At 39.8% G+C, this 25,578-nt stretch overlaps 1 protein-coding gene across 4 annotated transcripts in view; it reads right to left on the bottom strand.

The window, feature by feature from the left end:
- The window catches only part of INPP5A (inositol polyphosphate-5-phosphatase A), a 329,370-nt gene that overhangs the window by 245,779 nt on the left and 58,013 nt on the right, over positions 1 to 25,578 (bottom strand). For 2 of the 4 annotated variants that reach the window (XM_020794993.3, XM_078391263.1), the window contains exon 2: positions 7,346 to 7,387. The exons of the other annotated variants lie outside the window; for them this stretch is intronic. In XM_020794993.3, coding sequence (XP_020650652.2) covers positions 7,346 to 7,387 — 42 coding nt within the window. The remainder of the gene's footprint in view (positions 1 to 7,345; positions 7,388 to 25,578) is intronic. 4 annotated transcript variants of the gene reach the window in all.

Genomic DNA, 25,578 nt, shown 5'->3' with positions numbered 1-25,578 from the left:
ACTCCTGAGTCCTATCCTATCACTCTGTCCACTACACCACAGTGGGTATAAATTCTAATTTTATATAAAAAGACAATATATTCATATAAACATTTAGGAAGGTTTTTTTTAATAGAGTTAAGGAGTTCTCAAACTATTTTAATGGGGTTCCATTGGCTTTAAAAGGAAATTCTTCAGGTTAATTTTTCAATCTTCTGGATATAACCAGAAAAATCTGCAGTTCTCAAACTGGATTTGTGTCCCGAGTGATAAATGCTTGTTTATTTTTATTGTTGGCTTTTTTTTTCTAAGAAGGTTCCATCAGCACAAACCATGCACATGGTTATTTTGGAATAAGTTAGCCAATCATAGCTTCTTCCATTGTATGTATGGCCTTGCAGAATGACTTTAGTTGAGCATTACTCTTTCCTGCAAATGTCCAGTGAGCTTTCTTTCTCCTTAGTTTCAGTATCAATCTTACTGTGCTCTTTCTGTTCACTGGAGTTGAAATGTTATCCATTAGCATACAGCTGCTTCTTAACAAATATAATGTGTTATCTATCATTATTGGATACAGAATACTGGGTGTATAGAGATACTTGATACCCTTTGATGGGTTGTAATTTGTATAAATTTTTATTTCTAAAAAACTGAAAGTGGATTAACAAGCTACCTGGGAAGCGCAGCAGTAATATTCCATCATGAGCCATCCACTTCTGACTCACCCCAGCTGGCTTTGCACAGTCTTCATTACTAGTCCCATAAATAACACTTTTTGATCATTTCAGCCATAGGTAAACAGTAGTGAAACAATCTTCCTTCACAGACTTCTTCTATATAACACACACAATGAATCACTTGCCTCTTCTGTTTAATAATCATTGTACTCATAATATCGTATTTCTTGAAACTGGATATATATATTTTTTTAAAAACCCTTCCTCCTAGGTAAAGGTAAAAGTTCCCCTTGATAATTTGTCCAGTCATGTCTGACTCTAGGGGGCGGTGCTCATCTCTGTTTCCAACCCACAGAGCTAGTGTTTGTCCGAAGGCAATCTTCCGCGGTCACGTCGCCAGCGCGCCGAGGCATGGAAAGCCATTACCTTCCCACCGTGGTGGTACCTATTTATCTACCCGCATTTTGCATGCTTTCGAATCACTAGGTTGGCGGGAGCTGGGACAAGCAATGGGGGCTCACTCCATCATGTGGATTCAAACTTACGCCTACAGATCTTCTGACCTTGCAGCACAGAGGCTTCTGCGGTTTAACCCACAGCGCCACCACGTCCCTCCTATACCTCCTCAAATAATCTCTGTGACATACATACGAAAGGCTTGAAACCCTGAGTCCTTGACTGTCAGAGGCTACAGTGGCTCTGACAATTTGCACTGCAATAAGCCTGTCCTGCACAGAACTGCTGTCTAGTTAACTGTTTTGGAAACTGAAAGAAAGCACAAGGTTTCAATACTTATTTATGAGTATTTTATAAGAGGCTGCATGACAAGAACTGAAAGGCAAAACAAAGAGCTGAAAAATTGCAAGGATATATGAAGAAAGCTTCAAGCTTCAAAAGGAAGACGAGTGGCTGCACTAACTGTTTATAGGAGGCTGGAGGGTGACAACCTAACAGCAGAAGAAAAAACAGCAAAATTACATTAAAAATATAAGGAAAACTCACTCTCTCTCTCCCTGTGCATTAAAAAGTAAGTTATTACATTTCAAGCCAATACTTTAAATGGAAGGACTATGTATATTCTCCCTCAACAGCATCCTCTGACACATCATTATGGTGATGATGATAAAGCATACAGGGTAGATTCATTTCACTGATGGATTTTTATATCAACAATTAATGGCAGGAGCCGCGTTTATCTAAAAGTACAAGTCCAAAAATGGTCACATCACACTAGAGGCTACATGCTCTCTAACTCCTCTGTGGTTTATTCAATCTCCTTTCCAAACCACCGATTTGTCATTGATACCAATTGTTATTACAGTATTTGCTGTAACATAATTTGTCTCTCTTTACATAAAAGTTATAGCTATGAAAATATAAAACTGAATTCTCCTTTCAGGAGCTCAAAGCTCAAGGAAAGTTGCCATGAAAAATACATTGTGATAGGCAAAAACTACGCAGGGAACCAATACTCCTTACTTCTTCATGTCATCTCATCTAGGCCTGCAGACTAGGGAAGGCTGTTATTGGTTGCAATGAGAAATGAGAACATGAGATGGGAAACTAACAAACAGTGGCAAAAATCCTGTCACTTAATGTAGTAAATTGCATTGCTGTAGGCCCAGTACTGTAGTGAATTAACTCCTCCGTAAGTCCCATTGATTCAAATGGGCCTACTCTAATGTCTTTCATCATAACATTATATACTAACATCAAAATTTTAAGGTTCAATAGTAGAGATGGGCATGAAAGAAAGAAAGAAAGAAAGAAAGAAAGAAAGAAAGAAAGAAAGAAAGAAAGAAAGAAAGAAAGAAAGAAAGAAAGAAAGAAAGAAAGAAAGAAGACACTTCAAGAAATGGGTCATTTCATGGTTTGTTTTGGGACGCTTCAGGGAAATGTGCCTGTCCAGAATGAAACTAAATGCTGAAGTATTATCCACTTTGGTGATTTGTATGCTTCACGCAGTTCAGGACTTCTGGGAGCAGAAGGGCCCCTGTGTGAATTAGAGATGCCAAACTCACAATGATTCTTCAGCTGATTCTCCTCCTCCCTTCCTCCAAGTCTGGCAAAGATTGGATTTGGGATGTACAAGTTATAGCCCCACAAAGCAGGTTCATTGAGGGAAATGCTCTTTAAACAGGGAGTGGGAAGCAGAGTCAGCTAAAGACTCCTTGTGAGTTTGGAATCTCTAACTCACACATGGGTTATTCTGTTGTTCCCCAAAGTCCTGAAACACTTGAACCATGAAACAGTTCCTTTTGTCAGAAAGTTTGTGAATAGTGATGAACCACAAATCATCACGAACCACCATTTTCCCAAGGAGTACAGGCAATAGGGCTGGAAATACAGTCCATTGGACCAATGTTTTCTGCTTTACATACAAAGGATTCAAGGTTTGATCTCTGGCATCTATAGCTCCAAGGAACCAAGGTAATATAACTGGGATAGATCTGAGCCTGATACCTTAGAGACCTGGAACCAGGCAGCACTGAGCTTGGTATAAACACTGGGTGACTCACTATCAATATATTCATGTACCTGTTCACATACCTTGACCTATATTGTTCCTGCTTATTGGGTCTTATTTATAAAATATCTGCATTCCTTTCTCTTGAGAAGGTTTATACTACTAAAAGCACTGAAATAAACAAAGAACATTACAACATTATCTGTGCAACACATGACTCATGGACATGTTCTGTTCCCATGATAAATAAGATTTCAGCATGAGCTGTTAGGCTGTTGACTAGAACAAGTCCATATCAAGTCATACCTATAAATAGGCTAGGAACTATTGTGAAAAAAATTAAAAATTTTAAAAATTAGACGATACTGTTTTAGCTACATGCACTTATGTTTTTATAACCAACTCAGAAAATGTCCCAATTTTTTAAAGAATTGTTTTTAATGGCTACAATCCTACTGGTGAGTTATACATGCAGAAATTGTATTGTGTAAGCCACCTCAACAAACTGTTGCTAACAAACAAATCACTGATAGTACTATGAGGCATGTACCCAACTGCACAATATATGTAATGCTATCAGCACCTTGTTATAATCAGTGGCAATTTGCCATAGTGTGTTATGCAAATTACCTCCTGCATGTGTACATCAAAAACAAGACTCCGGCTAATAGGTTGTTAAGAATATTGCAGATAACTATTGTCTTAAGAGAGGTGTTCCTCCTTTTCTGACATATAAAAAGGAAAACGTCTTGTCACATGAGAAGGAGTGACACTCACTGGAAAGAATGTTTTTTTCGTAGGCAATGTTCACTATCATACTTGTGTATGTCATCTAAAAATCTGCTGCATCAAAACTACTGTTTTATCCATATAGAAATTAATTTAACTACAGTTGGGCCAATCAATCATAGAAGACAGCAAATCTATTTTCACCAAGAAGCCAAGTAACAGGAATAAGTGATATTCTACTAGCAGACAGAAAGGTATCAAGGCAGAAAACCAACCAACAATGAACTTCTGAGGTAGAAAGTCCTGCAGTCACAGACTTCCCATGGCTGAGGGAGGAGGGTGAACCTTCAGATTGAAAGCCTTCCACTAGTCCTCCAGCGCTTTCAAAGAACTGGGGGAATGTTGTATCGAACTTGGAACTGATATACAAAATTTCCCTTTGTTGCAACCAATAGATTTTTTAAGGAAGGAAGGAAGGAAGGAAGGAAGTGCCTTATCCACTGACCATAGCAGAACTTGTTCAGCCAATGGATCTGCAGACACCAAACAGGTTTGCTTTGCAACAGTGTGATCCTATACAGGCTTATCTGGGAGCAAATTCCACTGAATCTATGTAACTTGCTTCTGAGTAGACATGCACAAGACTGCACTGTAAGAGGTATTTCATGGGCTCACAGACCCTCTTTACCCCACACAGCAGGCATAAACAGGTTCCCCAGATAAGAGAGCTATCACTGATCTTCCTCCAAACCATCAGAGGCTAAACCTGACCTTCATTGTGCGATCAATTTCACTGCTGTTTCACTACAGTAAATCGCTCGCAACCCCTGGTTTTGCAGCCAGAGATCTAAATCACTAAGCTACCAAGCCAGCTTTAAAAAAAAATTACCACATCTTAAGATACTTAAATTTGCCAATTCTGTTCAGGACAGCAAAATGTGGAAGTGAAAACAGTAGATTTATTCAAATACTGTTTGAAATCCCATAAAAATGAACAGTAATATTATATTAATGCCCTCAACATGTCTTATTTCATAAGAGAAAAGAAAAGAAAAGGCATCTCAGTCAAAAGAACAGAATATACTTTCTAGAAATACTTGGGAACCCCACTAAGAAATCTTCCTCTTTCTAAAAGCATGAATACACCACTTGGAGGACTGTTCAACTTTCGGTTAACAAGAGGTTATGAAAAGGATGTTGACACAACTACACATGCAAATCACATTCCTCAGAAGGCACGGAAAAAAAATGTGGTCTGTGGCTTTAACTTTACAAAACAAACTATCTACAATCATTTTCCAACTCTTCTCTGTTGACATCTGGTGAGATATCTCTAACAGCAGCCTGTTGAAATACAACACATACTGATTTTCCCTAACGTATACTGCATGAACAGAATGCACCAACTTGGAACAGTCAACGTTAATATTTTTGATTTTTTTAAAAAAAATATTTTAACTTTATGGCTAATGGTTCAGTAATTCTTTCAGTGAAAGGGTTGGTAGGCAATACAATACTATCCAGATTATTTTGAATTACAACATTCAATATCCCCAAGTATTAACTGAGGTTGATGGATGTTGTTCTCCAAAACAGTGGGAGAGAAGCAGCCTGGCTATTCCTGGAGTAATACCTGTTGTGGAGGTATTATGTGTGCTATGGCCACATATAATAAAAGGTACACCACAACATGGCCTTGTCATTTCTCCGCTCTCTTCCTTCAGTTGCATCTGCAGAGAGTCTGAAAGCTTCACATTGGAGGTCTCTCTCAAAACCATGGGGAGAGGAATGTCATTAAAAAAGATGCTCCAACCGTGTCTTTTCCCAAGCCTCATCACCACCACAACCTTGTCTGCTGTCGTGCTTTATTTGGTCTTATGACTACATTCCTTGAATTGCTGCTCTAGGGCAAACTGCAACTGTTTTCATCAAGGTAGGCCCTGCAGAGATACAGGATTTTAAGGAGACACTGAGGGTAAATGGCAAATGCTTAGAACAGCAGAGCTTGGGATAAATGAGTCCACCCCCTGTCAAGAAGCCACCATGGGGAATGAACTCCTAAACTCTGGCTCCACAGTCAGATACCAAAGCCACTGAGCTATCCATCAATTCTTGCACTGACCCTTTTAGAGACAATATTGTTTATACTGTTGCATTCTTCAACTTCTTCCTTTCCATTCTTCTACTCTGGATAACTGTAACGTGAGCTAATCATTCAAAAAGCACACAAAAACACCATGATTTATATCTATAGCAGGGTGCACCACCTTCCAGGCTGTTTCTGTCCTCCCTTGGTCATCTTTTCCTGAGAAAAAGATGAACTAGAGCTCCTTGGAGTCTCCAGAAGTGTAAATGCACCTTTTAAAGAGGTCTCAGCACCTCAGTGCATGGTTTAACATTCTCGAATATTCTTTCCCAAACCCATTTGTTTTGGCTTATTTTGGTGGGGAGGGGGGATTTGCTGGCATATTTTGTGGCTGCTGTAGCCCCTAGAGATATGTGAAGGCAGAAAAAGACCCCCACACTCCACCAAATTTGCCCATGTCTACTCTTTACAAATGCTAAACAATACAAATTGATTTGAAAGATCTACTCTATATCAAGAAAAGTATACACGTACACTAAAAGGTTAATTTTCAAAGGGTTCCAGACTGAAAACCATCTTACTCTTCTTGATTCCAAATATCTAGGCCCTTGTATCTATATAAGTGGTTAAGAACAGCACCATGGATCTCAATCACTGCAATATCTTCATTCATAATGCTTCTAGAACAATGGTTCCCAAACTTGGGTCCCCAGATGTTCTTGGAATACAATTTCCAGAAATCCTGACCAGAACAGCTAGTGGTGAAGGTTTCTGTGAGTCGTAGTCTGAGAACATCTGGTGACCCAAGGTTGGGAACCATTGTTCTAGAAAGTGGTGCATGGTACAATCCATCCTAAATAATTTACATGCCATTACAGGAATGTCTGAGGTAGAAGTAACATGCAAGAAAAAAAATTATTCAAGTCATGATGTGCTTGCATCATCAAAACAAGGACTTCACTTTGTTTCCAAACACTGACACAAGTGATTCTTTGTTAATCTTACTTTCCAGGCAAACATATTTATTGTGGCTGCCTTTGACATAAGCAGCTTTGAAGCACTATCTTTGGACTTTAACTTCTTCACACTAGTACAAACCTGATGAAAGGGCATTTTAACCCACAAGAGTTAGTGTATTGTATTGTATGATGATTTTTTAGAGATCTATATAGGTATTGTCTATTTTTTCATTTGGATTTTATTTTGTTTTGACCACACTACCCTTTAATTCAAGCATATACATGTTTACTTAGAAGTAAGCACCAACAAATTCAGCAGAGTTTATTTCCAGTTAAGTGTATGCAGAATTGGCAGCTCTAATCACAGCTTCTAGGAAGATTCTTAATACCTCAGGTAGTGATAGTCTGAATACATTATAAACAGAGTATAAAGAAGATTTCACAGTACCTGATAAAATTCCCGAAGCCAATTCTTCTGTAGATTTTCCGGCTAGAAAAGAAACAACATAAATAAATGCTGACTGATAATAAAGGCAAGAAAAACAGTTACCTAAGATAAAGATAAAGAGCATGTATGTGAAACACAGCAAAAGCCATTGTCTTTTTGGAAATACACAACCTTGAAAGGTGGCTATTCCTTCTCTCCTTCATCCTGCTAGTATCTTCTGAACTTTTTCACTCAACTTTTGAAATGTTATCTTATTTGACTGCATCACACTGATTTTCCGTAGAAGGGTATCTGAATTTTGATCAAGGAAGCTGGAGTTCAAATTCCCACTCTAGTAACTGGAACAAAGACACCGGGTAAGCTTCCTGGCTATCTCTCAACCTTATAGAGTGAATTAAGGACAAAAATAAGTAGTCCCAAGTATGCTGGGCTGAAGTTTTTCAAAAGGAACAAATACGATATATAAACTATCTCATGCTCAGCAATGGCCTGCTTTCGGGCATAATTTTGTGAGGTTCACCCAGCTTGAAAGCAAGCAATCTGGTAATATTTTTCTTTGGTTCAATGACAATAGCTGTAGTTTCTCCCCGACATACACACACACTGTAATTATTAACCTCTTCAATACCCAGCTGAATTGTTTTCTTGTCCTTACGCTAGCAATGCCTATAATACAACAGACATCCACTATGTTAAATTTAAAGGATATGAAGTCCCTTTAAAATCATTCCCAGCATTCTATGCTAAAATATTTTGTGAACCAAAATGCACATCTTGGTATCGTAACTCATACTAAGGAAATACGCAGAACTGGCCTTTTTTCATGCCAGCTTTTGACATGTGTTCTCATAAAATGGAATTTAAAATGCCACTGAAGTTGATTGGGCTTGTAAAATGGTTTAAAGCTTGAAAAGCAGCACAATTATGAATGCAACTACCCTTCTGTGCTGTGCAGGAACTTAAAATTATGAAACATCTGATAATATTGTCCTGACTCTGAACTGACAGGAGTATCACTTGTTGGTGCTCTGGTCCATGGGGTCACGAAGAGTCGGACATGACTTAACGACTAAACAACAAGAAAAACAAATCACTTGTTGGGAAAGTGTGAAGGCAAGAGGAGAAGGGGATGACAGAGGATGAGATGGTTGGACAGTGTCATCAAAGCTACCAACATGAATTTGACCCAACTCCGGAAAGCAGTGGAAGACAGGAGGGCCTGGTGTGCTCTGGTCCATGGGGTCACAAAGAGTCGGACACGACTTAACAACTAAACAACAACTACAATCACTTGTGAAGAGCAGTTGGGAATACTAAACTAATGTATTCCCCACCACTAATCGTACAAGCCAATGCCCTATTCAGGCACTACTATTTGAATATACTCACCACGAATTTGAGGGGATGTTCCAATTATGCCATCCTCATTGCTGTCCATGTGGAAAGCAACAAGTCAGAACAATAGACCCTCTGCTCTTTGTAGGAGCATGATTTCCCAGTTCACACTGAGAGATTTCATGGACAGCCAGAGTCTCACACCTTTCAGACTTAGTGCCCTCCAAGTATTCAGGGAAAGAAATGAAGGTGGGTGTACAGTGCTTCCCCTCAACCCAGAGTGAGTAATCCAAACATGAAGCCTAAATAGCTTTTCCTTTTCCTCCATCTGCCTCCATATTCATGCACCTCTTTCTGCTTTCATTCATGTCTATCATCTCCCCAGTTTCAAGCTACTATGTTCATTTGTAGTACCCAAACATATACGCCCTTCATGCCAAGCTAGATATCAGAACCAGAGAGTCAACATCCATCAAGAGAATGAGGCAGAGAGGAATGACAAGGAAACCTAATCCATGGAGTAAAGATAATTTAACATCATGACAATGTTTCTCCTTGCTTCACTAAACTTGTCTTTTGGTTCATTATATGATAAGGACATTAATCACAGCCTTTCCACGGAAACTTGAGATACTATATCTATTCACATTGTTAATTATGATTCAGACATGTTTCACAAAACCTAATGTTCTGCATTAAAAGATTTTTTTTTAATTGTGGTGCTGGAGGAGGCTCTTGAGAGTCCCCTGGACTGCAAGGAGAACAAACCTATCCATTCTAAAGGAAATCAAGCCTGAGTGCTCACTGGAAGGACAGATCCTGAAGCTGAGGCTCCAATACTTTGGCCATCTCATGAGAAGAGAAGACTCCTTGGAAAAGATCCTGATGTTAGGAAAGTGTGAAGACCAGAGGAGAAAGGGACGACAGAGGACAAGATGGTTGGACAGTGTCATCGAAGCAACCAACATGAATTTGACTAAATTCTGTGAGGCAGTGGAAGACAGGAGGGCCTGGCGTGCTCTGGTCCATGGGGTCACGAAGAGTTGGACACAACTTAACAACTAAACAACAACAACAAAAAGATGGAAGTAGACCATTCTCAGATCAAGGGCTTGTATGTAGTTGAGCTTTCTCTTCACAGAACTACAAAAAGCAGATACAGTAGTTAACTTCCAAGTATATGAACATCAAATACAAGAAAATGTCCTACACCAGCAGTAGGTGAAAGAACATTTCTTGATCTTACAGCATCAGATGCTATGTAGCTATGCATAGTGATGGGGAGGGGGGTGACAATGCTTCTAGTCCTGTATACTTTTAGTCAGAACTCACAGAGAACTCCTTTTTAAAATAAATGAATAAATCTACAAATCAGTTTAGTTCAGGCTAGACTTGCTCTAAAACCCACTTATTTGTCTTTTTGCAGCCCATGATGTCATCAAAGTTCTCCTCCATTTCCAGACTTTAAATGGGTTGATCTAGACCTTTGACACAGAGATCTTTAACATGAAATCTTAAGAAAAATAAAAACTAGTTCATTTTATAGGTGCTACATGACTTATGGTTTATCTTTTGCTATAACAGACTAAAGCAGCTACCTGCTAGATTGTTTTCTTGTCAGGTATTTTAATTGTCCAGTACTTATTTCTATATACTGTACAGTAATTGGGATTACACAGCATGGATGGTCTTGGCCTTGGGTCTTCAGTGATATAGCTTTCCTTATTCTTAAAGGTATTTTAAAGTTCCACTATAGCTGCCCTTCCAAATATCTGATTTCAAGACAAAGCATTCAACTAATTTCTTGGATCAAGGCTGCTTTTAAAGCCAGCGATAGTGAAGGAGGATGAGTCTGGGAAGATTCTGCATAGTAATACTTTCCCAAGAGTTTTGATGGAGATGTTTTCTCCTCAATAACAGTAGCTCTGCTGCTACAATGCTTTTAAAAAAAACTGGATGATGATGATGATGATTTTAGAAGTCTTACAACTGATGTATTTGCGAAGGCTTTTACGGCCGGGATCTAATGGTTGTTGTGGGTTTTTCGGGCTCTTTGGCCGTGTTCTGAAGGTTGTTCTTCCTAATGTTTCATCAGTCTCTGTGGCTGGCATCTTCAGAGGACAGAAGTAGCACTCTGTGCTCTGGTGCAGTTTATTTGGGAGTTGAGCATCTATAGCTATGGGATCAGCTTTTGTCCTTGTCAGGAGATGGGTGATTATGGTGATTAGTGTGTTTTTGTTGTGGGTGTATTGTTGTGATAAGGAGGAGAGATTATCTGTCACTGTGACTGATGGGTGTCATTAGCTGGTCTTTTGTGTGTAGTGATCACCGGTCCTTGTGGCTGGGTAGAGTTCATTGACCTTTTGCACACTGTATTTTTCCGTGCTGGGAGCCAAGCTTTCTTGAGTTTTAAACTTTCCTCTTTTTTGTTGAAGTTCTGCTGGTGTTTGTGGATTTCAATGGCTTTCCTGTGCAGTGTAACATAGTGATTGCTGGTGTTGTCCAGTATTTCAGTATTTTGAAATAGAACTGAACAGAATCTTACAATTGATCTCAAAACATTTCTGTTCATTTCTGTATATGCAGAAATAGCAGTCTTTTGTTCCAATTTTTGGAGATGGATTTTAAATAATACTGTTGTCTGAAAATAACTAAAAATATTGTTACTTTTTTGGTTGCCCTTTTTCTGTCTTCTTTTCAGGGTAGTGTGGTTCTTAATACTTTGAAATCAGAAGTTTTTCAATACCACATCATCTGGTATTTGCAAACAGACTCAGCAATAATTGCACCTCAAAATTACTTGGACTTGTTTATGTTTTGTGGTAATATGGATGTGATTGTAGGGTTGCATGAAAAAATTCTTGTCAGGTGGAAATTTTTAGGTGCAATCTTTCTGAGGTACGCAGCTTGAAGATTAATGATGGCATATCTATTTTTTTAACAAGTCACTTTATTTTATCCATTCTTTCTTTGCATCCAGATGTGAGAGAAATGGATTTTGACACCGACAGCCACCTTCTGGAAGAGGCTGCGAGAGAAGAGCGCAGCTTCATTCGATGGTGGTCCTAGGGTTTCCACGCTCCCAAGCAAGTACACTGGTGTTCTTGTGCTTCTCCTGTTTGGAATATGGGGCGCTAATACCCAAAGTTAATTTGAAACTTCATCCATATATTTGTGGAAGACTGGTCCATGGGGATGGTGCATTGGGAGATGAATGTGGCCCAGGAGGCACCCAGACCTAAGCCATCTGGTGCACCCATGTGGAAGGATGGACCACGCTGCAAGCAGGTGGAGAGGCTGGACAACCAGCAGAAGTGTTTCAGGGTTTGTGACTAGCACAAGGAATTGTATGACTGGCAGTTGGGCCAGCAGAACAAGTGCCAGCCCGTTCTTTCAAGGAATGTTGAAAAGTCAGCTGAGTGCATCAAGAGGGGAAGAGGGGATTCAAAGGAGGGGTGTGACTTGTGTCCAAATAATTTCTTATAAACTATATGTTTAGAACATGACATGAAAAAAAATCTTTTCAAAAGCTATCTAACCAGGACATTAAAAAGGACTGTGAGACTCCACTAGCAAAATGATATTACAAAAAAAGTGTGCAAGGATTAAACTCTGAATAGTGCAAGGTGTAACAATGTTCTAACCTTCCAAACAGTGTTGGACTCCAACTCCTGCAAACTTCTTCACTCCTGAGGAAAAATGTGCTGTCATGTTTTAAAAGCATTAAAAATACTTTAAAAGTATTTCCAAGTATTCCAATAAAAATAATTTCCAAATAAAGCACTGGATTTGGCTTGAACAAAACAGTCTAGTAACTCAACTGGAGTGTCCCAGTCTTCCTCAGGCCTCCCAGGCTGCTGCATTTCTTAAGGTGACTAAATCAAATGGAACCCTGTAGGCTCCTATTTATAGGACCTCTGTATGTGCTTCTTGAAACTTATGATTCTTCAACAGAAATTCCGAACAAACTACCATTTTGCCGGTAGAATATCATCACTATCACTGTTGTCGTCACCAGCATGAACGATTAATTATGTTTTTTAAAAAGTTGCTGATTGCTGGCTGTCAGGTAGCCAAAACAGAAGTATCAATGGTTTTGCAAACATGAAGATATCCCACCCCCCCAACAAAGCAGACCACTGAGAACTGAGCATGCTCTGTGACCACAAAATACGAATGATCTATTAAGAAGGAGACAATGGAGTACCAGGGAAAAGGTCATCCCTGGCTAGCTGGCTGGAAGCCTGAATAGGAGCATTTTGCACTAGAACATGTGGCTGCAGATCCCATTTACAGTATTAACAGGGAATAGCCATAGTTTGCATAAAGCAATTGTTTACAGACTACCACCAAACACAAGAGAGAGAGAGAGAGAGAGAGAGAAGACAATTGAATCTAATGTTTTGGCACCAGAAGATTAGCCACATCTGCTTGGGACCATTTCAATAATAAGTCTTTCTGTTATCATGTGTTGAGCAATGAAAACCCGTTAAAGAACTAATATGGCAGAGCAAGCCTGTGATACAAATGAGAAGCTGGCTTTCAGCAGCTGCAGTACAGATTAAAAAGCCAGTGATCTACAACCCTCTTCAAAATGAGGAGCTACTAACAAGTAAATCCTTGCAAAACTGCATACGCTTGGAAAAACTAACTGGCACCAGGATACCCAGAAAATAAGTTTATGGAGAAGACAATCAGTCAGCAGTGTTATGAAAAGGAGTAACTACTCTATAAAATACTTTATGGTAGCTCTTTTATAGATGCCAAATAATTCCAATGTTACACAAGGGCTGGCACTGGAAGGTTGGGGAAGGTATCCAGATCACATTGCCAGGCATTGAATTGGCAAGTGTTTGTTTTTACTCATGTCTGGTGGCTGGCTACTTTCTGGAAATTCATGTTTTATGTTTATGGAAATACAATCAGTACAGCCCCTAGAAACGCATAATGACAAATGTCACTGCTGTATGAAATGCACTTACATATTAAGGTCTGGTGGCTATAACCAAATATTTCTAACAGCAATTATAAATGTAGAAGGCACTTTGTTTCCCCTCTTTCCTTTCCAAAGAATTGGGCATGTAAGAAAGTGGTGCCAGGAGAAGGTCTCCAAGGTGCTCCACAAAGCGATCAAATGACTACTTAAATTCACTCCTGGGGCCACCTGTTGGGCACTGAGGCAGGGAATTCCCCAGTGCACTCATGAGAAAGAGGTCTGCTGAAGAACTTCCTTGTGGGTGCTGCATTTTCCTACAGGTGTCTTTTTTACTGCACAGCAATAGAACTGGCATAAAAACTTTCAGCACATGTCCAAACTGTGGTTAATTGTAACTAATTCAAATAAATTAAGATCATTAACACCCATCCAGGCATCCTTAGCATCACAGTTATTTAAACCACAGTTGACATAGACCACAGTTCAGACATAATGGATTCAGACATAGTGAGAAACTGTGGCTCACTGAACACAGACATAAACACTTCCAGTTTTCTTGCAGTTCACCAGAAAAAGGAAAGGGGAGCTCACAAGCCCAGAGTCTGTGCCTAGCACACTAGGATATGAGTACCGCATATGGATCAGGCCTAAGAACATAAGACCAAAGTGCTTGTTAACAGAGATGGGGGTATTCATATACGAATATCCCCGCACAGGTGGAAATAACGAGTATCCACTCACGATTTTGCCGCTGCTGCTGGCTCCACGCAGGCTTCCTGTCGCGCTGTTCTCCACAATGGATTAGCCACTCTCCAACCTAGCAGAGAGGCTTGTCATCCCGCCTCCTGCCAGGACTGGGTAATTGATTGCGGACAACGGCACAATAGAAAGGTTCGACGAGCTCGCGTCAGCGGTGAAATCAGGAGTGGACGGTCCAGTCCCATGGGGCCGGACCCTTGTTATTTCCACCTGTGCAGGGATATTCGTATTCATTTACGAATACCCCCATCTCTACTTGTTATTGTTGTCAGTTGTATGCGTCATTAAGTTAGAACTGACTTTTAGTGACCCTAATAGGGCTTACAAGGTAACTAAGATATTTAAGGAGTGGTTTTACAAGTTTCACACCCCAGGTAAGTTTCCACAGCTCAGTGAGGATTTGAGCCCAGCTTCTGATAATGAATCCTGCCAATCTGAATCCTGTCAATCTATCCACTAGACCACACTTGGTATCCTGCTACTGCGAAGTTATGTGGCAGTGAAACAATGCCTGTCTGACAGAGTCAGCTTTTAAAATTAAAAAAAGGCAAATATGACAATTGTAAAGTGCAGTCTTGAATATCTCTCTGTGTTGTTCTATAAACAGATTTGAAGGTTGTGGAGACTATCAAAACACAAAGAATGAAATGAGCAAAACAGGAACAACTTACAAAATACTGGCTACAAGTCCAATGCTGATAGAAACTGAGAAACAGTCTCCAAAGCACACTGTGTTTGGAATCTGATAAGTAAAACAGTGCTCCTTTATGCTGATGTGTCTCTGCTCAATTCTATAGGACATGTGATGTATCAGTCTGAGGAAGTAGACTTGTTCACAAAAGCTCACGTTAAAATATAGGAGTCAGTCTTCAAGGTGCCACAATGTTTCTGTCTTCTTTATTTTTTATTTTCCTTTTGTTTTTGCCTGACATACTATCACAGACTAACACACTACCTCTTCTAGGACATGTGAAATAACATTATCTTTCATCTCCCTGTCCTGTGCAATAACATACGCCACGTTATAAACACAATGTGAACTTCAGACATCCAGGCTATGCTTGACCATCTTCCCTGCAATAATAAAAGAGGACCAAGAATTCAAACTAAAGGTTTAAATTATTAAAATAAAACATCAGCTGCTTTCACTGAGTTCGTTCACCAGGTGGCAGCAAGAAAACAGTAGTGGGACCAAATAATGCAGACAAAAATGCCCAATCAAAGAGGAATTTCAACTCTGGAGTTTTTGCTTGCTCTGGAAAAGGTTCCTAGTAGATTTCTAACAATCTCACTGTTGAGGCAAGATTCACTTCTTATTTCATGCCTCTGAACAAATTAGGCAATAGGAACTGTAGAAGAAAAATGACCAGCAACTTCATAAAGGCTGCTCTTACTCTTCCTGGGAAACAAGTCTGGGGTTCTGCTGGCCACTAACTGACTGACAGCCGTTAATTGCTTGAATCCTTTGAAGGCTGGGAAAGTCAAACTTTGTTCAGCTCAAACATCTGAGAGCATGTGTAGCTCATAAGATATGTCCTGCAACTGATCCACTACATCCCAAGTGAATGAAAGAGTTGGAAAAGATAGGAATATTGGATATCAGCAGACACACTGGCCCACTCCTTCCTTCAGATCTAAATTTCACATTGCTTGGACATACCTGTATTTGTTTTCTTGTCCTCTTTGATGAAGGAAGATACTTTGTCTACCCATCCCCACCCCCACCCCAGCACACCACAATAGTACAAGCTTAACCTTTCTTTCTTATCCAAGGCAAATACTGCTTTCATAAACGTGCAGTTTTAATTCTCTATTCTAGATTTGACAAATGAGAAAGAAAAATCACATCAAGGGATGCTAATCCAGGTCCACTCTCCGCTCCCAATACAACCTTAGCTAATCAGAGGAAAAACTGGTGTGGAGTTGATGGTCTAGGCCACGGCCAGTGATTCTTAACCATCAACCTCCAGATGTTCTTGGATTAAGACTCCCAGAAGCCTTCTTCACTAGCTGTGCTGACTAGGATTTCTGGGAGTTGTAGTCCAAGAACATCTGGGGACCCAATGTTGGGAATAATTATTCTAGGACATTGGTGGTGAATTTTTGGCATGTCAGATATTTTAGACTACAATTTTAAGATTCCCCAGTCCGTACTGCCAATGATAAAGGACTGTGGAAGTTGTAGTCCAAAACATCTAGAATGCCAAAGGTTAACTATCCCTGACTATGCATGGACTGATGCAGCTACTGGATAACAATTTCCTCTGCAAAATTATACAACTGTTGCAGTTCAGGCTGGGGGGAGGAAAAGGGAAAGAGTCAAGGATGTAGAAATGGTAGTTATCTTAGAGTGAATAAACCCACCTCCATTCAAAAACTGTAATATTTCCAGTAAGAAACACAATAAAGCAAATAGATGCATTGATGAGCAAATGTCTTTAACAGAGAAAGTGGGCCACAAATGACATTTCATAAATGTGAGTTTATATGCAGTAAAAATATAAATTAAAGCAGATGTGTTTCTTCTCTAAGAACAGTGGTGGCCCAGTCATTATCACTATACAGTATCTTAATCCTTTTACTTGATATGTTTTATATTAGACACAGATGATTTCAACAAATCCTTTTCATTTCGATGTTCATCTATTGGCTGCGAAGAACTCCATTTAGAATGCTGATTGATCTCATTAGGCCTCATCACGCAGCTCTGTAGCCTAAAACATACTCACAGAAGCAAGGATGGGGAATATCTTTCAGTTTTGTTCCCTCCTGTATTTCAGCCTTTCAAACCTCCCGTTTTTTTCCACTGGGAACAAGGGGAAATGCTACAAAGGTGAACAGAAATAAACTTTTCATTCCTTCATACAGGCCAAATTCAAAGGCAACACCTGTTCCAATCACAGAAAGAATCATGATGAACCTGTCTGCCATACAGGCAGGAAAGATGAAGAACATCTCGTTAAACCCTGTACGATGAGCTTTGCAGGGAAACAGACAGAGGGAGTGTGACCCTGTTGATACTCCTGGACCTCTCGGCGGTTTTCGACACCATCGACCATGGTGTCCATCTGGATAGGCTGCCTGGGTTGGAAGTTGGGGGCACTGCTTTATAGTGGTTCTGTTCTTTCCTGGCTGACCGTGTCCAGAGGGTGATGCTGGGGGACAGTTGCTCTGTCCCATGGCGTTTATGTCATGGGGTTCCTCAGGGCTCGATACTGTCCCCCATGCTGTTCAACATCTACATGAAAATGCTGGCAGAGGTCATCAGGAGGTTTGGGCTGAGAAGTCAGCAATATGCTGACGATACTCAGCTCTACATCTCGTTTTCCATCAATCCAGGTGAGGCAGTTTCTGTGCTGAATTCATGTCTGGACCTGATAATGGACTGGATGAGGGTTAATAAACTGAAACTCAATCCAGAAAAGACGGAAATGCTGTTAGTGGGTGCTTCGCCAGACAGGCTGGAGGGCCATTTCCCTGCCCTGAATGGGGTTACACTCCCCCTAAGGGACAGGATCCGCAGCTTGGGGTGCTCCTGGACCCCAGTCTAACACTGGAAGCCCAGGTGGACTCGGTGGCCAGAGTCGCCTTCCTTCAGCTGCGGAAATTATACCAGCTACGGCCCTACCTGGACGAGCAGAGTCTCATGACAGTTACACATGCACTGGTAACATCTCGCATAGATTACTGCAATGCGCTCTACGTAGCCCTGCCTTTGAAGATGGTCCGGCGATTGCAACTGGTCCAGAATCGAGTTGCGCGGCTGGTGAGTGGTGCAGCCACTAGGGAACATATCCAGCCGATTCTGTTCAAGCTACATTGGCTACCAGTTGCTCCCCGAGCCCAATTCAAAGTGCTTGTTTTGACATATAAAGCCCTAAACGGCTTGGGCCCTGGATACCTGAAGGACTGCCTCCTTCCATATGAACATACCCAGCAGTTAAGATCTAGCCAGGGGGCCTTTTTGAAAGAGCCATCCCTTAAGGAGGTAAGAGGGACGGCTTGTAGACAAAGGGCCTTTTTGGCAGCTGCCCCCAGACTATGGAATGCTCTCCCGACTGAAATTCGTCTGGCGCCAACGCTGATGACATTTCGGCGCCAGGTCAAAACCTTCCTGTTCCAGGCTTTTAATTGAAATAATATCAGCTGTGGGTCTCATGACAATTTTTAGAGTATATATTTTTAATTGAAATAATATCAGCTGTGGGTCTCATGACAATTTTTAGAGTATATATTTTTAATTGTATTTTAATTATTTTGCCCTTTTATTTTGCCTTTTTATTGTATTTTAAACATTGTAAGCCACCCAGAAACCTTCGGGTAGTGTGGGCGGCATATAAGTTACATAAATAAATAAATAAATAAATAAATAAATAAATAAATAAATAAATAAATAAATAAATAAATAAATAAATAAATAAATAAATAAAACAACCCAAACCCAAACCTAATACTGTACAAATCTAACACAGCTGAATACATAGAGATGTCAAACTCGTACTTTAAAGAGCTTCGCACTCAAAATCCCTGGGCCTGGATCTCCCAGTTTCCCACAATAATTTTCTCCCTCTTAACTTCTTCGCATTTCAAAAACAAAGCTGTTTCTGAATAATGGAAGGTCATGAAATGAAATCCCTCCCCTGATCACCATGTATGGCTAAAAAAACTGAACAGGAAAGAAACTTGACAGGAAAAAAAATATTCGTTTGAAATGTGGTGCTGGAGGAGACCTTTGTGGATGTCCTGGACTGCCAGAAAGACAAACAAGTCAGTCTCAGAACAAATGAAGCCTGAACTATCTCGGTAGTAAAAAAATATTGAAACCAAGGCTGTCCTACTTTGGGCATATCATGAGAAGGCAATATTTGCTGGAAACTACAGTAAGGCTGGAAAGGTTGGAGGCAGCAGAAAAAGAGGAAAACCAAATATGAAATGGACTGACCCCCTAAAGGACGCCACATGCTTGAATTTACAAGAGCTGAGCAGGGCAGCTGAAGACAGGCCCTTTCAGAGATCACTCATTCATAGGTTTGCAGTCAGTCAGAGATGACTTAACAGCACCTAACAGTAACAACTTTATTACCAGAAATTCTCAATACCTGTATATCAAGAAAAAAGATGAAGAAATGGACAAGTCAGTTTCTAGGACAACTTCACTAACAATACTGATCTTTCCATCATATTCTAGATTTACTAGACCTCTTGATACACCATTGACTTGAACAATCTGCAGGAGTAATTTGATTCTTTGAATTACGGTAGTTATTACCTCCTATTATAACATGGTTCATAGTTTGAACAGCTAGTCTTTCTTGCTCCTGCTATTTCCTTTTCATAAGAAAGCATATGGAATCCATTAAAACAACAGTTCATCACAGTTCCCTTTAATTAAACATCATTTTGACCTTTTCCAGGAATTCTGAGTCTCACAGCTAGTGCATTGGATGCAAAGTTCTCTCTCTCTCTCTCTCTCTCTGTGTGTGTGTGTGTGTGTGTGTGTGTGTGTGTATGTGTGTGTGTTTAAACTGGACTCTATTTCAGTCCTATTGCTTACAGTATTGGACAGGGACATAAAGCAGTAAGCTTGCAAACACATGGATACTGCTAAGTTATGGAAACAAAGAATGTTTCACAATACAGAGCTAACTTCTTCCAAACAATTCATGTGCCTGACAAAGCTATTTTTAAGAAGATACAATTCAATAATATCAGCTATCAGGGGGGAAAAGGAAATAGTGAGAGGACAAAGCACCAAGCAGCTCCTTAGAAATTTTCTAAAATTCCTTTATAAAGAAACAGAACTGTAACTAATAATTTTGCCTCAGGGGGCCACATGTGACCACATGTAACTGGAAGACCCAAGCAGAGGACAAGGAAGTGGGAAGGAATGCCAACTCTGAGCATGTGAGGGCCATACTGATTATACATTGAGCCTGCCTCTTCTGTGCTTCCTTCTCCCTGGGGAGGAGTGGCCAGAGGCAATATGTCTGCTGAAAGCAAACTAGATCATGCTCTTCTAGCCAAAAAATACAAATAGGTGGGCTCACTCTCTTCTAACAACAAATTTTTGAACCCGTATGTCAAAGCCCCAGTCACCCTACTCTATTCATAGCTGTGCGAAGAGACACTGTTACCTACAAATGAAGATATGTTTGCAATATTAGCAGAACGGATGACATTTCTTTGAATGATGGAGCCCAAGACGCTACTCTGGAGAAACAGACCGTAATAGGAATGGTTTTGGCCCAAGCATGATAACACTCAGTTTGCCCTTTATAGTTTCCTACTCTTGAATTAAAAATGCAGTCTTTTTAGTGCTGTTTCAAAATGTTCATACAATTATAAGACATATATACAATATACATATACATATACAATTATGACATGGCAAATGGAAATTTAACTTTTAGTTAAGAAAAAAAATGACTTTAGCCTAATGGCCACACATTAGCTATTCTCACCAATTTTTTGTTACTATTACATATTTTTCTCCCCTCCCCTTCATAGGTAAAGGTTTCCCTCAACATTTAGTCTAGCTGTGTCCGACTCTAGGGGGCGGTGCTCATCCCTGTTTCCAAGCCATAGAGCCAGTGTTTGTCTGAAGACAGTTTCTGTAGTCACGTGGGCAACTCGACTACACATGGAACGCCGTTACCTTCCCACTGTGGTGGTACCTATTTATCTACTCGCATTTTGCATGCTTTCGAACTGCTAGGTGGGCAGGAGCTGGGACAAGCGACGGGAGCTCACTCTGTCACATGGATTTGATCTTACGACTGCTGGTCTTCCGACCTTGTAGCACAGAGGCTTCTGGGGTTTAACCCGCAGCGCCACCACATCCCCCCTTCGTACTACCTCATAATTACGAAATCATGCATTCACAGGCCTGTTACTGCTTCCATTCCACAGATAGGGATGTAAAGGCAATGCTCAGCACTTTTTCAATATAGGAGACTAATTGGAAACATGCTTGAATTTATAGGGACTTTCATGAGTCCCAGATTAGGCCCCTGTGGGCCTGCTATATCCCCATGAGTAATGAGAGGCCCTTTTAATGAAGATCTTACTAAGGAATATCCTTCATTGGAAGAAAGAACTGGAGAGAGTGAGCTCAGGGCAAAGGCTAGCACCATGAGAGAATGAGTGGATGGTGGCCATTTCTGAAAAGTAGGATGTTTGGAAGGGTAAGGGGAAACAATTTCTGGAGTGGTAATAATGGTCGTTGTCATCATCATCTATCAAGTCAATTCTAACTTATGGTGACCCTTTTCAGGGTTTTCTAGGTATAGAAGACTCAGAAATGGTTTACCATTCCCTTCTTCTGGGGGCATCCTGGGACTGTACAGCTTGCCGAAGGCCACACAGGCTGGCTCTTAGTGTAGGAGGCATAGGGAGGAATCAAACTCCCAACCTGTGCCTCCACAGCTAGATACCTAAACCACTAAGCTATCCAAAGGGAGCACTAAAACAAATGTATGACCTTTAATGTAACAGAGCCCACTTTGTTAGATGGGTGAAGTGGAACACATTTCAAATATGTACACAATATATGTGGTTAGGGAGTGAACCTATAGATAGTATGACCAAAGGGAAATTAAATGTAGAAAATACTTATAGCAACAATTTACATTGTTAACCTTGGTCATTCATCAAGTTCTAAGTACTGGCTCACTTCACATAAATAGCTACACACTGAAGTTGGTGCTTCAGAATTTTAGTTTTAGAAGAGATAGTCATGTTAGTCTGTGCTAGCATGTCAGGCAAAAACAAAAGGAAAATAAAAAGGTGAACTTTCTAAGTGCACTTTCTCAGAATTGTAGTCAACACACATCATTTTGGAAGAGCCCCCTTTTCCCTTTCACCACTTCATGCTCTCTTAACAGGAATGCTTGTTTCAAACAGTACTTGCAGTGAGTCATGTGTCATCAATAATAAAACACTTTCCCCTTCAGGGCTATGGATTTTCATACAAGAAGGTATGTATGTTTAATAAACTAATTAATTCAATTCCAAGCATTTGCCAACAGAAGTCAACTGCATGTTCCAGATTGTTAGGGGAATCAGTTATAGAGATAAGAATAAATGTTATTCAAGGAACTGACAACGATTTCTTTAGTCCGGCGAGAGCCAACATTGGAGGCAGAATAAGAAACAAACAGCAGGCCTCTACTGATCATTAAAGTGGAGACTGATATGATTACAAGTTATGTGTAATTTGCTCTTTGATTTGATAGCCCAATTGTTTATTTTTTTAAGATTTATTAGATACTCTGTAAAAAACAGATTCCTTAGACAATTACAATTTTGAAATCTAGACCCGCAAGGTGTTCCCTGTATTCTAGCCAATTATTATCAAAAAAGAATTCCAACAATAGCACCAATATGCCTGCTTTTTAGATTTTTCAGCATGCTGGATTTAGGACAGAACAACTAAAATACCCAGTAGGTAGGTGAAATTGCAGTGAAGGTAGTTAAAGAGAAAGCACCACTCACTGCACTTCTGTGGCTGATTCAAATGGAGTGTTTGTTCCTCCCCACTCTGTGTCTGCTGATGCTGCTTGGAGCCTAACGAGTGTGGATGTTATTGTGTTTTTTGTCCACACACATTCTTAAAAACTAATTTCTCTTCTGTTCAAGAAGTCAGCCTCTCTTTAAAGTATGGTTCAATTTTTTAAAAAAAAAATCTTGATGAAACACTTTTAAAATGATCATCTCTTCAGGATGTTTGATTTGTTCTTTGAGCAGATTGGTATTAAACTGAGAACTTCCAATGGAGCACTCAGCAATGAACATCCACTGCTAACCCCCTTCTGAAATGTGATATCTTGAACAACAATTGCTTTACAAATTTCCCACAATACTTTAGAAATAAATTTCTCTGCTCAGTTTTTATTGTTGTTGTTTTCCTTGATTAATCTAAGTTGAAAGCTTCCAAAGTGAAAAGCTCTTGCTGTCTGCACTCTGTTCCATTACAATATGAGACAACAAAAACACTTACAGGAGGTTTTTTATATATATAAACATGTAAGTTTTGGCATTTTTTCCCTGCAGGTGCCAATTTAAGCATAGTGTCTTCTGCAGGAGCAGAGATAGGTCCATTATGGGAACAAATGCTCTGTTTGAATAAGCAAATGCTCTGCTTTTATCGCTATATTTTCTTTGACAGATGCTACCTGCATTCTAGCTTCTAAATCAATATTTTCATAGGTCTCTTCTGAATTCTACTAGGAAAGATTTCTTGCCAAGAAAGTCAAGTTAAAGGGGGGGGGGAATCCAACCATTAATTTAATTGTGGAAAACTGAAGTGCATCTACAAATCACTGGCAAAAGCATGAGCTTCTTTAAAAAGGATGATACAGAAATAGCCAGCCTAAGAACAAAAAACACACACAAAAAACCCCTACCCATCATATGTGTAATGGAGTAAGAGGAAAATCTATTAAATTGTATCAACAAAATTGTCACAACATTATGCAGCAATGCCACTTCATCACTGTGAAATGTTAAGGATTGAATTTAAATAGGTAGTTATGTAACAGCTGACATCAGATGTGACAGAACAAAAAATATTTGTGAAAATGGGTGCAGAAATTTAATAAAAATAAGGCTACCTGAGGAACACTGTCTCTCCATATGAACCTCCGCGGGTTTTATAATCTTTGAAGAGGCCTTTCACTCCATCCCAGCCCCCTCAGTGGTACACAATATAGACAAGAGAGAGGGCTTTTCGGTGGCTGCTCTCAAGCTGTGGAACATCCTTCCCCAGGAGACCAGGCTAGCTCCATCCCTACTGTCCTTCTGTCAACAGTCAGAGAACTCTGTTTTTATGCAGGCTTTTAATAAGTAAATTGATGTTCAGGAATGGATCCCTCCAATCACACTGGAGATGTTTCTTCTCCTGTGAGAAGAGTCAACAGAAGAGCTGTCTTTTTAGTTTCTAATTTTTTTCACATTGTTTTAAAATAATTTTACCCATTACCTTTTATTATTAATAATATGTTTAATTGCTTTAATTATTTTTTCCTCATTATATTGGAGCCCAGGAGCTGAGTGAAAACAAAACTAATTCAAACCATTGTCAATGATCCTGGTTTCTTTCAAGTCATTCTATCAGCAGTTTCTGATTAAGATTGTTACGGTCAATTGTTGCTGCATGATTTATTCATTAAGGAATGGTTGGTGGCAGTAAAGAAGAGTGAAGGGTTTTAAAGTGACGTGATGACCTCCCTTTGTGAGTAGTGAGGAAGGCCGTCACATTAAGGTTTCGGCCAAACATGGTCAGCTGAAAATATGAGTGAAAGCTTCCAGTTTTGTCCTTATAGCCACATGAAAGAAGAAAGGAGGGAAGGGAGAGATTAAATAAACCAGAGGCTCAGGCTCATAATGCTAAATAAACAATGGTTTAATGTTACACGCAGAACAGACAATTTGAGGTAGGAGGTGGTTTAGCTGTTAGATTTCAAAATTAATTAGTTAAGTATCAGAAATGGGGAAATGAAATTAACTTGTTAATATTTAAAATTGAAAACATTTAACATTAATTAAATGTTAGTTTTGTGTATTCTATGTAGAGGGCCCATGTCAGTCTGCATGCCTATTCCCAAACGACAACAGGCCTATGCTTACACATTTAAACCAGGCATCCCAACCTTGGCCCTATAAACACATTTCGACTGTAACGCTAAAAAGACTTAACTAATGCAGACATTTTTTAAACTTTTGGGAGTTATAATCTAAGACTATCAGGAACTCAAAGACTGGGAGCCACTGTTCTATAAAGAGCCAGCTGACAACTTCCAATTATATTTGTTTAGCATAACACCATAATGAGCTTTGACTGAACATACAAGCTCTGAACATGGAAGCTGACTCAGAGTCTTGCTATGCTATCCTAGATAGCTACCGAGATCATAGCAATGTGAAGCAATATGAAGCTGGGATGATTTGTGTGATCCTCTAGAGTGGAAATATGGCCCAACCAATTGCTGATCTGTACAACCCTAGCTGAACTGGCCATTCCTGAGGTGGCTGCTAATTTGCTACCTGGATGAAACAGAAAAACGAAGTGAATCAATGTAGGAAGAAAACCTCCCCACCAAAGCTTCCATTTGGTACAAGAAGAGGCTATGTTTCCCTTTTGCATTGCAAAAGTACTGGTACACATGGAGGGCTGTACATTAGCCCTGTATTTTTCAAGTGGATT

This window comes from Pogona vitticeps, chromosome 3, assembly GCF_051106095.1.
Source record: "Pogona vitticeps strain Pit_001003342236 chromosome 3, PviZW2.1, whole genome shotgun sequence".
Lineage (NCBI taxonomy): Eukaryota > Metazoa > Chordata > Lepidosauria > Squamata > Agamidae > Pogona > Pogona vitticeps.
This window is presented reverse-complemented; position numbering and strand designations above follow the sequence as displayed.